The following is a 14,750-nucleotide window of genomic DNA, read 5'->3' as shown; positions in this document are numbered from 1 at the left end:
ATGTTCCTCGGTTTTATTATTGCATTTCTCTCAAGAGCAAATATCGGAAGTCAAAACTTCATTATACCTATTAAATGCGTCTATTAACAAATTCTGGTGTTTACAATGGAGACATTATTTTAAAAGGCTCCGATGAAAACCTGATATTGATTATAGGCTAGGTCTGCGATCAAACATGAAGTCTCTGCCTTTTCGTCACTTGTTAATTCAGTGAAACCGTATGGTATGTATTCAATGCAATAAATGGATGTTTGCTTTATTTAAAATAAATCACGAAAAGATGTACTACTTACATTTACTTACATTTATTCATAACGTACAAATTTCTTGTGTTCGTTAGTGTTATCCATCTTTGATCAAAGACTATGATCACATTTACGTAGTCAGTCACCTTTTGTTATTCCTATTTCAAAAAATTCACAAGTGTAAGTTTGCAACTTATACAAATTTAAACAAAGACTTGATCACTTACAAAGACAAAATAACGCGTCTTACCTTATTACAGCCTTACATCGTACAAACAGTCTTACAGTACTAACGAGACAAGATTTAATGTCTTCCAGAAACCGTCGATTACAGAAGATTAGATGGCATATTAATTTATATGGTTGTACGAGACTCATTTTGGACAACTGAAGTTTTGTCTGTGCCTCTGTTTATAATGTTCACACTAGGGCAGAATGATTTTGTGTTGAAGTACCTTTAATTGTTAAAGCAGTCATACTAGATAACACGTTTAGTAAGAAATGGCACCTGGAAAAAACTTAAGTTCATAGTTTATATATTTTTAACAGGACACGTACATAGTGAATGTATAGTTGCGTGTCTAGTTCGAACCAGTTTACGACATGAATCGTTCCGTTACAAGCTATGCCGTTCGTTCGGCACGTTTTTAAGCCATATCCGCCTAAAGTGAGATTATCATCGTGCATAACTTACAAAAATATTAGGGTGTTTTTTAGCAATAACCATTAGCGCTATATGGCAGTCATGGCGCTTTGTTATATGACATCTCAAAACTTCTCGGCGGTTGAATTAAGCCTACCTTTTCGTCAAATTGTTTTACGTAATGAATTAAGCAATTACACGAGATTTTAATGAAACAAGTTAAGTAAAATCAGAATCGCAAAGGTTTTTTTGAATTTGTTTTTGTCAGGGATTTATAACAAGTTTTTGTTGCATAACTCTGTTTTCCCTTAGCGAGACTGCTCATTGATTTACAATAAATGCGTGGGTTTCTGTAAATTCATTTGGCGGAACACTTCTAACAATAATGGCCTTAATTTTCTTGAGATATTTGTTTGACATGCCACTTGGTTATTCGACGATAATTATCGGTGCATGTTATAGGGTAAGAGATGTTTGATTATTGTTACTGCGGAGAGGTGTTCAATACTTTTGTTAAAAGTGAAAATGCGTTTTTTCATAGGTGCCACAGTGTTTCAAACAGTAAAAAAACAATTTGTTATATTTCACTGTTTCGAAATTTTAGAACCTTCCAGGGGCGTACCTGAAACATTTTGAAACGTACGCCCGTACACTTGAGAGCTGTGAAAAAAGTAAAGGTATTTCTATATTCTGGTCCCAATATGATATATGGGGGTGGAGCGGGGCCGATATCCCTTGACGTGGGACTTTTTACTGGCCATTTCGCTGGAACCTTAATTCATTTGTACGCCTGGGCGTACTGGAGTATGCCTAGGTACGCCCCTGCCTTCTCACTTCCAATATAAACGTCAGCGTGCGCAAGGGTAGGAGGAAATGTTGTGCTAATGTACGGACTTCATGACCATCTATGTCGAGATTGGCAATATAATTTCTGATACAGGAGCTTGCAACGCGACTTCTAGGTCATGGGATGTCATTGTCTCACAAAATGGAAAACAGTACATTTTATTACTATGGAAATTAGCTGATTCGTAACAGTATTATATTATATGATAGCTTCACAATACATTACGAATATATTTTTTTTAGAGCATTGTGGACTATTTCCGCAAGCGACCTTGACAAGGATGAGATGTTGTTGTCTGTCTGTCTGTCTGTCTGTCTGTATGTCTACCTGATAGAAACTGCGTGTCTGCCTGCCTGTCTGCCTGCATGCGTGCGTGCGTGCGTGTCTGTCTGTATGTCTGTCTGTCTGTCTGTCTGTCTGTCTGTCTGTCTGTCTGTCTGTCTGTCTGTAGTGAATAGTTACACTAATTCAAGATGAATTCATTACGATAAAGACGTCAACAGTAGTTCACTTTATGGTAACAGTAAAGTATGCCAAGTTGCAAAATCATATTTCTCCGAATGCGAAAGTATTTCGGGGTAGCGATAAAGAGACGCATTGAGCTATAAAGTCAAAAATAAACCCAGGGGAAATAACTATTTAAATATATAGTGTAGGCTTACATTGAAAACGCTCCACAAATTCCCATTGAGCCACAAAAATGTATTTCAGGGCGCATCAAAACTATCGAAGGAAGTAGTGGCAAGATCATGATCAAAATGTGAAACACTCGTACACTTCATGATGAATAGGTCTTCTACCTATTTTGATATTATAGTACTCCAATTATGTTTTGAATGTACTTTTTTTACTTTTATATTCACAGTCACATTACAATTCGTATGCATGTTTACTCTTATTAACTGAATTGCATTTACAATTGAACATCTTTTGCTATCAATTGTAGTAATACTATTCGTTTTAATTAAGCTCATTCGTGACAAATGTAATTTAATTTTCAAGGAAAATGTCCCATTAGAGTCATAACAATGACAAAACGATTCTGAACATAATTCAATTTTTACGATATTTTGTCATGCATTAGTTGCCCCAGAAACCTGTAAACCTTTCAGAGAGGATTTACGTGAAACGTTTCATTCTAAACGTCGTGAATGCTTGTTTCGAACGTATTTGCTTTGTGCAAAAACACTTTTCTTGGGTTTGTTTCTATAGAAAAAAAATAACACTTACGTTGGTTATTTTAAACTATTTCAAAACTCATATACGTTGTGAAAATTCTGAAACCTCGGTATATTCGTTTTACGTAACAGTGTTACACATTTATATCAGTTATGCGACAGAAAGTATACAGTATATAGAAAGTACACGGGAAAGGCTCCTATTTAGAGGCACAAGGCTTATGCAGGGGGACTCATTTTAGATTCCAGAAATATTATTTTTTTCGCACTGTAATTTTAAGTATCCATACATGAAATGACTTTTCTCACATCTGTATTTACTTTCTTTACTCTGTTACTGTCTTCAAAATTGGTTGGATAGATGTTCCAATTGAAAAAGTCATTTCGCCCTTGTAACAAGGTAACATACAGAAGAACTTTATCAAAAGGAATTCGGCTTAGTGTTCTCTTTTAATATTTAAAACAGCGTTAAATATTGGTTACTGTTTTCTCTGAATACATTACCTAAATCTGTATCCATATTCTAGAGCAATTTAACAAAAGATCGACATAGCTGAATATCTATCAATTTTATACCATTAAAATGTATTGTAATGCAAATAATTATATAAAAGGTTCACGTTTATATTGCTCATCGTAGCTGTCAAATTATATAAATATCAGATTTAGCTTGAATGGTCTTCGAAAATGAAAGTATGTTACAAATGTAGGTAGGAAGTATTTTATTATACAAAAAAAATTGTGCTGTGGATTTGAATTTTAATGGCTGAAATGGCTTATCTTTGATACAAACGAATGTAATTTATGTCGACAGCTTCCTCATTATTTTGGCTTGCACTTTACGCAAACTAGAAATAAATACTCTTCACTTAGCTGGGTTATGTATTAAATATTCATGATTACTGAGCATTTATCAATTTCTATTTATATGTTTCTGTTTTAATATGTATCTGTTCTGTAAGCGAATATCTTATGAATGTTATACTTGAATTGCAATTAGGAAATAGAGTTTATGTTAACGTGATCTTACGGCGAATTGATCACGGATTGGAGGTCAGTGAATCTCATCAGTAATATTTGAGATTAAATTGACATAGCGTTACAGTCACCAGACGCGGTCAATTTATATGGAATATGAATAACACAAACCTACAATGTCATCCAATAGTTTTACATTGTCTATCGTATTGCAATGAAATAACAAGAAAGTTAGATAGCACATCAAAAGTATGAAACTTGCAGTCTCGGTGTGATTGAGACTTTTGATTTACAACAAGGGTAGAATCAACACACTCTATCAGGACCGCTGTTGTTTTCCTTGATAGCTAGTGTCCAATCTCCTAACTCAATCATATCTATGTATTGTTCGGTGCGTTTCTTTCAGCAAATGTTTGCCTAGTGTTCGCACTAGGTATAGTTCAGTGTATTTTCAAAAACATCATATTAATTAATTCGGATCGGTATACATTCTATATGGCTTCTGCATATTGTCAGCTTTGGGACTTTATGCCTTCATATGTATGGCATATATCCCAGACAATGAACTGATGACTGTTAGTAAAAATATATAATTAATATTCATATTTACTTGTTTCCTAAAGATATCGATTGTTGTGCCATCATGGTTCAAAACCGTTGATAATATGTCCTTTTTCAGATACGACTTATGATTCCAGCCTCAACCGTATATCCTACGCCTAAAATGTCCCTATTTGAAACGATCTTATAGAATACCCGATTAAACTTCCCCTTTCGCATTTATTTGGAAGATTAAGGCCAATTCGTCATGACCTTGTGGCTTGTCATGCAACGTGATACATTTTGGTATACACCTACGGTGGGGATAGAACCCACATCCCCTAGATTTGCAGACGTCCACTCTACCATGTCGCTATAACAGCTAGCCCATATCGAGATAGCATTTGTGCGTTATACATGTCGAATGTCCGGTTAAATTGCGTTAGAACAATGTATAACGGTTTAACGAAATCAAGCTTAATGGAATAAACTTTTCCATTCGTAAGAATCCTATTGTAGAATGTAATCATATTTCGTCCATGCATACATCTACATACTTTAACATATCTGCATTTGTACCAGATGAACGGTTAAGGGTGACAAGAACAATTTTAAACGCCCTTCAGAAAATCCCTCAGGCGTTTCCACTGAAGAATAAATGCTCGCATAGAAACCTCGATATTATTTTCTTTTTATACATAATGCTAATTGATTCATTCATATTCGGCTCTGAGAATATTCGTTCAATGGACGGATATCTATGGGTTTTATGCATTTTCATCTCTTCATTATTCAGCAACAAACCTTGCTATATATTCCTAACAATAAAGTCGATATCTCTATTCGATAAAGCTCTTAAATTGACTGTTTTATTTCCTCGAGTCTTACGTATGTTAAGTATTCGTTATTTTGACCCGTCATTAAGCAATTCTATGAAAGTATGCCCGTCTTATTTTACAGTTTCAACCCTGAAAGGAAAATAGTTTAATAACTAGTCTTAATGAAAAGCACGACGTCTAAATCCTTTACACAGAAAGCAGTTCTGGTGGGCAATGATTAACTGAATTACATCCTTAATCGAACCCTGAGCCCCCCCCCCCTTATTGCAACCACATCAAGGTGGCATGCACAGAGCATGTTTCGCACTAGTTTGAGCGGGGATGACCACTCTATAGTCAAGTTAAAATGCAGCCTATGGGCGCTTTTAGAGCCTTAAGCGCTTTCACCTCCTCGAAACAAAATGCTCAGTAATATACTTCACTAGGCTGTCACATTACTTTGTAAGTTTGTTTTTACTTTGTACTAAAAAAATCAGGTGATTGACATTTTAGCCCCTTAATGCTCCTATTCTGGATAAGTGACGTAGCTAAAACACTCGTTCTAAATTATAAGTCTGTCTAACTCACGAACAGTAATATGTTTCGAAGAAACAATACATTGTGCTTACAGGGTGACTTCCAGCGAAGAAGCAACTCTTTGCGCTCTATTTGGTTTAATTACAATATTTAACTCATGCTCACCATAATAATTTTTTACGTCAATTTGAATAATGTTAAACTAAATATCCATTTTCAATAACCCCATAACATTACTAAAAACCATGTCAGACTGATGTTCCAATGCTCATTTGTAGCTATATTACCATAACAACATACTTTTGCTGTTCTTAACCAGTGTTTATCAAACAAAGACTGTTCTGTCCATATTGTTTTTATATGTTTGTATGTTGTGTCTATGCAAGATATATACAGGGTAAGACGAATTATGTCAAGTTGATAGACTTTGTGTACTGCTTCCTTTTCATAGCTAAGCGTATTTGTGACCGCCACTTTTTTAAATGTACTCCTAAAAGACGATTAATGAAAGTATTGTTCAGTCAAATGTGAAACATCTGACTAAACTTCGGATTTTATGTCTGCAAGTCAACGTTTGCAGAATATTCTGAAATATTGGTAAACTAGTTCACTGTTTCTCCTTAAAGCTGCACTCTCACAGATAAAACGCCTTGACAACTTTTTCTTTTTTTGTCTTGGAACGAGCCAATTTTTACGAAATTGCATGGCAACAAGTTATATAAGACTGCTGACAAAAATTCCATCGCAGATTTTTATATTTAAGTTAAAAATGGATATTTTATGCATTTTTCTTAAACCGTTAGTAACGGTTTAAGCCATAAAACATTAATTTTCGAAAGGAAATATGAAAATCTGTGCTCTGACCTTTTGTCAGCAATCTTTTATCGTTGGTTTACAGATATTTAAGCAAACATTTGCTCTTTTCAAGACAAAAAAAGTTGTTTAAACGGTATATCTGTGAGAGTGCAGCTTTAAAAATATTAATCTGAACAAAATGGAATTGGCTTTTCAAATTCTGCAATAGAAGGATTTCTTGTTTTATGACACAAAAGAGTTCGTTTTATCAAGGAGCGTTCGATAAAGTAAGATAAAGAATTTTGATTGAGCGTTACATGGTTTTTGCGAATTCAAATAGAAGTTTTATTTGCAAAAGCGAAATTGCAACATTAAGTTTCGAAAAAGATGTCATAACTCATCAGAAATATCGAATCGAAAAGTGATCTTGTCATACTGGCTATATGGCAACATCAAAGACACAAGAAAACACAAACTTCATTACGACAAATTATTAATTTATTAAAATTAAAATGTACTGGAAAATATAGGGCTTACACCTTCGGTTATATTGTATAATGGCACAATCTCCAATTTTCTTACGCCCGATTTTTTTATACATTGTGGTCGTTATATGTTTTAATAGTTACATGCTGCGCTATGTGCCGCTATACAGAATTAAAGGATGAGTTTAGATATTTTGATAATGCATATACGTTGTTTCCAGAGTGTTATTTATCGAAACAGCATATAATTCCGTTTAATTTGCCCCATTGTTGAATATACATCTCAACTCAATTTCACTAGGAACTAATCCATTTTGTTTCAGACAGAACTATTATCCCAAAATGTTTTGAAATTTGTATAATGCAAGCAAATCTTATATATTTCGAGATTCTTTGTAATTACAAAATAACTGTAGCAGAGTGATTTACTCTAAAGCTATGAACACTTTTCTCCGAATATGACGTTTCTAAGGAATTTCTTGTGGCAGGATTCTTTTATTGAGTTTAAACTCTGAAACAATGAATGAAACGGAATACATGTGAACATCACAACGGTTTTCCATTAACCGTGATCCAGACAGGTTACTGCATGTCCGTTTGGGGCTGTTTGTTAAATGGTTTCATCCTGTCTGTTGTCATGTTGTCTTAATGTCATTGGCACAAATGTGTTTTCAATGTTTGAAGGGTATGAAATACAGTAGGTCATACTCAAATAACTGGACCGACCAAGACTAACTACAATGGGGAATACGAACTAGAGCGACTTGTTTCGGCCACCGCTCATATTTCTTACCAAAAAATGTCTAAAAATGCCAAAAAAGAACGCTTGCATCGTGTATCGCATAAACATTATCATGTCTCTTACAACTCTCGAAAGACTGAAACAGCTATAAAATGGAGTAATGGAAAATTCATACTTTTATTTTTCAACCAAAATTCGTAAAACAAAACTCTAAATTGGTTTGGTCTTAAATAAGATATATTTAAATAGGATATGAAACCCTGTCTAGTGATACTACGTAAGGGCCCAATTGACAATGACGTTCAAACGTTCAAGCACCACAGTCAGATACAAATCAGTTTACAAATTGATATAAATCGAGATATTTAGTTTGTGTGATCGTTAAGCTTATGAGACTGTCATAGTATGAAGTAGTCTACAGAAAGTTTAGTTCGAATCCAAATATAAATGGTGGAATCTACTACAAAAAATCGTTTTTGTGTGTATCTATTTCGAGAATTAATAATTCGATTGTAGTTGATCTTCATAAAAGATATACTTCCAGAACGGCAGGTAAGAACACAATTTAAAAGCGGTTTAAGCTAATTCAATGGGCTAATAAAAAGCGGTACAGTATATATCATATGTGCTATTTAATAATTTGACGGATTGTTCTAGAACTAGATAGATTGAAAATCGAAATTTCGGTTTGAACTAAATATCATCTAGAACGAAGGATAACCAGACATTTTGATTCAGTTTTGTGATATTCAATTGGTCATAAAGCAGATTTTCAGTTTTGTTTTTCGATTCAGGTCAAACGCTGAGATTTAGTGTCGATGATGAAAAACCATACTAACTCTACTTCTGGACTGGAACTATACAGACGGGAAATATTTGAGATATTCGTACCCGTCATATGTATCATGGCCATACTCGGAATATTTGGTCTTGCTGGAAATATTATCACCGTCATATTCTATAGCAGAAAATGCAAGACAAATACAACCACTACACTTATATCGTTTCTGGCTGTGATGGACACTTTCCTTTGCATTTTGATAATACCGATTGTTGTGGAAATGGCCGTGAACGTTACCAACGATCAAAGAGTAGTCTGCAAAATAGTTCACGCTTTCGGAGTAAGCTTTGGTGGTTCATCCACATTCGCCGTCATGTTAATTGCAATTGACAGACACAGAAATATATGTTTTTCATTCAAAACACAACTCACACAAAACTTTGTAAAATATGCAATTATTGGAACACTGATCTTTTCCTTTGGTCTTGGAATTCGAATTCTCTTTACCGTCGATACCAGTGTAGTTGACTTGAAGTCAGACTCTGGGGAAATCGTTCTTGGAACCTATTGCACAGCTAGTGACCATCCGAAATACAAAAAGATTAGCTCAATTTTCACCTCGGTACATTTTTTTATTGTCACAATGGTGTGGATAACTATCACCACGTGTTACTCTTTGATCATTATTCGCGTTGTCAGTTTACGAAAGAAGCGCACACGCAATGAACATCTAAATGCAAAACAACAGAAAGACGGTATGTTAAATGACAAGCAATCCCAAGTCCTGCAGAATGTCGCCGAGTTTGAGGGTAACTGTACAGATGCTAGTTGCACTTGTATAAACACTCGAGATACTGTTTTTAAATCTTCTGGAATAAAAGACACCGTCGGTCTTAAATCAGCAACTCAGGATATTGCTGATTCAGCTCATTTGGAGGTAAACTTGAACAAAAGCACATTACAGCTTGGTATTCAAGTCAGACAAGAACCATTGGCGATGACAGAACCTGATGAAACTGAGGATGAACTGGGACAACAACAGACACAACCGAAGAAAAGAAGCATTTCAAAACGAACGCCAAAGAAAACATCAGGAATAAGTCCCCGGGAGCTACGCCTGACGTTCATGATGCTGACGGTTTCAATCGTGTTCATTCTTTGCTTCTTGCCATACTTTGCCGTTCGTATTGTGGCGAGAATCGTTCTTAATACAGGTGTAGAATTTGAGCTTGATCCTCTGAAACAGATCGCTTTAAAATTGCCTTATTTGAACAGTACATTCAATCCATTCATATATTTGCTATTTAATAGGAAATTCAGGGAGTTCGTTTGGACTCCTATAAGAATTTGTATTTCAAAGTGTTGACGTGTAACGATGCATTTTTAAAATGTCGTTTTCATGCATCGACGTTCAATTCCGTTTAGCAATACAAGTATAAGAGATGTGGTCGATAGAATATTAATACAATAAACTTTTTGATTCATTGATCTTATTAGTATACATACTTAAACATAAGTTAATGATACTAATAAGATAGGAATGAGTGTGATGAGTTGTTAATATTTGAGAGTTTGAGCAGTTGAGAGTTTTGAACTGCTTTGTAGTTCAGTCCTAAGTTTAAATATGAAAATTGTAATTACTTCCGTATAGTATATATGTATGTATTCATTTAATGTAGTACATTAACAACATAAGCTGCGTAGCAGACTTTTAAGTTCGATAAATTTACAATGCAATACTGATATTGGTCTACATTAATATATAATCCCGAGACTTGAAGTGCCTTTCACGTCCTGTTTCTCAATTTAAGTGTCTGTTTGATATCAGTAAATACGTAATGTTAATGGTGGCTACCAAGCCGAATAACTGTTTTTATTCGGGCACTGCGGTTTTCCCCCACAACGCAATACACCACTCTCTTGATTCATTGTGCCAGCATAGGTTAATATAACTCTCTTCACAATCGTTTCAAATAAAATACGTTGATACTAAATTCAGACTCTATCGGTCAAGTATACCTCTTCTTTGTGTTTGTACTTTCTTGCGAGCACATGGTCCTGGTGCCGTATGAGTGGTTTGATGGTGGAACATATTCAGCGAATGAAAGTAACAGAAAAGTATTGGTTTCGAAAGTACATGGTTATAAATTCATTCCAAAGCATCGGTATTTACTTTTTATATGTAAGTCCTGAGTCTGTGATATAGTTCTTCCATAATAATATTATCAGAATTCACAACAACTGTTTGTATAAAAAAATTACAGGAAACAATACCAGTTGGAATTTAGTCATCAATATGTAGTGAGTGTCTCTATTATATATCTGTAACATTATTGAATGTATGATTTATAGTTTAATATTTAGATGTAGAAATAAATTGTTGCAAGTCTAGCTGCGTTTATTTAGAATGTACAAACGTAATGATGGTCCAAGTAAAATCGACTCCCATTGGGTTGCGATGCTCCCAGTGAGTGTAAAACCAAATTCAAACTCAACCCTCCTACATCTCGATGACAGACATGTTTGCTTTAGAAAGTATTGTCCCTTTAAGAGTCATACAATTTAACTCTAGGTTTTTATTGTCTAAAACTATAAGTTCTTATATTTTTTATAAGCGATATTAACCTCAAAATTTTAAATCAATAAAATTGTTATCAAATTCGCCAACTTAAATATTAGTTCAGATTACTAGACATGTTTTGAAAGCGAACAACAAGTAAAAAAAAGCATTATCATCGGTATTGTCAAAGAAGACGTTCAAAATAAGCCATTCACTATTAAGTGGGATAACTACAATATAATCAATCAACGCTTTCAATTAAGTTCATTAAAATTTTCCTTCTTTTTCAGGGTTAGCCTCATGTCTCATCTTGGGACTCTACTGGATATTTAATATGATATATTTTACATGTGAAACTTCTTGATAAACATACCTATTTTTTATATTATATAGTATGTATGCACTGTGCTGTTTGTGGAGTTTTGTGCTGTTCTTCCATGTTTCTTGTTTGTGATTTTGTGTTTTATGTCTTTGGCGTTTGCCCAGTGCCACTAAACTGGGTTTATGTTTAAACTTTTTGCTACTGAGATTGTTTCTGTAGCTTTTTGCATAAATATTTATGTTTAAATTGTTTGCTACTGAGATTTAAGTTTAGATTACAGAGATGAGCCCTTTCCGCGTTGTGAAACAAGATTGATATCCTATAACGAAATTCTAATTTTACTTTTTTTTAGAATTTGATCTGCTGGATGTGTGTAGTTTTGTATAGATGTATTGTTAAGTTAAGTTTGATAAACGAAAATTAGGAGAAATTAATAAGGAGAACCGTACGGGGCAATTGAGCTGGTTGTTCCTTTACTATATCATAAAAGCGTATGTTGCGAACTCGTTATGTAAGAATATCCACCGTTGAATAACTATTGACCAAAAACTACAGATGCTCATCTCTCGCCGAATATGTCGGGGTTCTAATTGGACAATTAGTCTGACTGAAAAGCACAAACATATGACCAGTAACATTACGGTACATGTTTGCTCTTGTCGCAACCTGATAACACTCATATCCTAATATATAGTATTTAATTATGAAGGTGAGATTGTGCAATTTAGTCAGATAACTGTATTGGTCAAGTTTGCATGAGTTTGCAATTAAAACTCAATGGTTTCATTTATGTTTAAACGTTTGTCTATTGAGCTTGTTTATGTAGCTTTTCATATCAATATTCATAGCAAAACGTGTTCTCTTTCTAATCTTTTCTATTGCAGTATTGATAGGTTTAACCTGTTGAACTGATTATTTGTGACATAGTGTTATTCAACTTTGTAAATAGAACGTCCAATTTAATATGTGATATTAAATTAACGTTAGACAGCATAATTATACTGGTCTGACAATATGTTGTCACACATTCGTTCAAAAAGGCCGAAAAGAAAAACTACAGTGAAAACATTCATTTGAATCCTCTCGTACCATTCCTACACACATTCGTGCTTTGCAATATACTTCTGGTGACTGTAATGGTTTACTTGCAAAGAAAATGAAATCAAATTATGTAAATACGGATTCCTTTAAAAGTTATTCACACATTTGAAATTTAAAATTTGTAATATCTCTGAATCTTAATCAGTAAAATACAAATAGTTGTATAAAACCGAAAAACCGAACTAATTCATAACTAGACGCAAACGTTCCATTAGCGTAATACAGAAACCACAATATGTGATAATATAGTTTAGGTGTTCAAGCATGTCATTGTTAAAAGTTTAAAGTTTTTGGAACGATTTCCTTGCAGTTGTTGATCAATTGGCAGCTGCAGCAACACAAATCAGACATATTAGAAGATAAAACTGTATGGCTGATGTGTTTTTTTCTTGTAAAACAATATTAAATATAATGATAAAGACTGGTTTCTTTTTCTCTGAACACATTGCTATCCACCCTGCTCCGATAATCTTGCGTCATTCAATAACATTCCAACATGCTTGGTCCAATTTTTGTGCCAGAACTGCGCTTTTGTTGTACCAAAAACCCGCTTATGCAGTATGGCAGAAATCAGCCGCCATACATACTTCATTTATCTTCACAGTGAAATGTGATCTTCAGCAGTTGCGAAGGACCATTGTGAAGGTTGCAGACGAATATTTAAAGTAACGAACGAGCTCGAGAATTTGCTTGTTGTTTTTTCTTAATAATACATATGTGTCTTCAACATGAGGTTTGGTTGAACTATGATGCAATATAAATTACAGAGAGGGTCAGTAGTGTTTGAACAGAGATAAAATTTGCAGCACAAAAATAAAATACATTTTATAAATACAAGTCTGTGTGAAAACAGTAAAATTCCATCATCAAGACTACAAGTTATGTTTCTTGCGAACGCAAAATGATTTTACGGTAAAGATAATTATACTAAACGAAGATATTGATTGTACTGATTGTTTCCTCTTGCTGTTTAACGCGTTTTTCTTTTTGGGTTTATGATGTGTATGTCATTAAACAAGACAATGGTTCGTTTTCTTACAATCTAGATGCTAGTTCATATTTAAATGAGATAGATACATATTCGAATGTGAAAACTATACAAGATTAGCTGAGTAGATTAGCATTATAAGCATTTTAGTGATGGATTTCGTGTATTTTATATTACCACTTTTCAAAACAAGAAAAGAAAACCCTTGAACAGAGCTGACATCAGTTACATTTATATATATATGCTTATATATTTATATGCTTGTGATATTTGTGTCATTAATTTAGATCATTGTATGATCTTATCCGTTCTACTTTAACTTGCGCGCTTGACAAATACTTGGTGAACTTTATAGAAGTTATCCTGGAGTGTTTCTTCCCGGAAATTGCTACATTGACACTGCCTGATAACAATCCTTGTTAATTGCCATAATCACATTAATGTTGACTGAATGAATACAATCTAATCATAACAGGCCTTCGCCTTTCTAGGTAGTCACTATATCGAAAAGGATTGTTTAATGTTCCAAAACAAGAGCAAACTTTCATAGCAGACAACAGAATATATACTGTATTATACTAAGTAAATAAACGTTGCTAACACAAAAAACAAACCGTGATTATCTAAGACATTCAATTAACATTTTGCAGTGTCATTTTAGCACAATAAAGACGAGACAATGGAAAATACCGGGACAAGCCCAGTAGCCAAATCTCTGAATTAAGTCGTACATAGTTAAGGCATAACAATCACTAAACAAGACACACACACACTCACACTTATGTCACAAAACAGAAACAACAGACAACACATACATCACAACACCATTAATAGTTAACCGTGGGATCTTTATATGTAAGCATTGTGTTAAAATATGTGGCGAGGATAGGTTTTTTACAAAACTTTATATTTATCTATAAACAGTTCCTCAGTCTACAAACCGGAAATGGTCTGCATCGATGTTTACCAATCGGGAGCTAATCAACATATCTCATACACATTGAAACACAATGTAAGGTGCAGAACGGGGTGTATTAAACTGTAAGTCGGCTATACTTATTATAATAATAATTGATTAAGTTCTGCGTAAAGGAAACGCCATACGAAACATCACTGGATTGTAGTGCATCTACATTATATAACTTTACTTCACTTTTAGAGAATCACATAAACATATTTGCTTATATAAA

At 34.0% G+C, this 14,750-nt stretch overlaps 1 protein-coding gene across 1 annotated transcript; it reads left to right on the top strand.

The window, feature by feature from the left end:
- The first annotated feature begins 8,183 nt into the window (after positions 1-8,183).
- Positions 8,184-10,980, top strand: LOC128235088 (alpha-2C adrenergic receptor-like). The gene is made up of 2 exons (XM_052949812.1): positions 8,184-8,360; positions 8,603-10,980. Exon 2 carries the CDS (start codon positions 8,627-8,629, stop codon positions 9,953-9,955), a length of 1,329 nt encoding a protein of 442 aa, XP_052805772.1. The 5' UTR covers positions 8,184-8,360; positions 8,603-8,626; the 3' UTR covers positions 9,956-10,980.
- The last annotated feature ends 3,770 nt before the right edge of the window (positions 10,981-14,750 follow it).

This window comes from Mya arenaria, chromosome 5 (assembly GCF_026914265.1).
Source record: "Mya arenaria isolate MELC-2E11 chromosome 5, ASM2691426v1".
NCBI lineage: Eukaryota > Metazoa > Mollusca > Bivalvia > Myida > Myidae > Mya > Mya arenaria.
The sequence above is the reverse complement of the archived record's forward strand: the minus strand, read 5'-3'. Positions and strand labels throughout refer to the sequence as shown.

Coding starts and splice junctions, on each gene's coding strand:
- LOC128235088 (XM_052949812.1), top strand. CDS start 8,627: ATGATGAAAAACCATACTAACTCTACTTCTGGACTGGAACTATACAGA.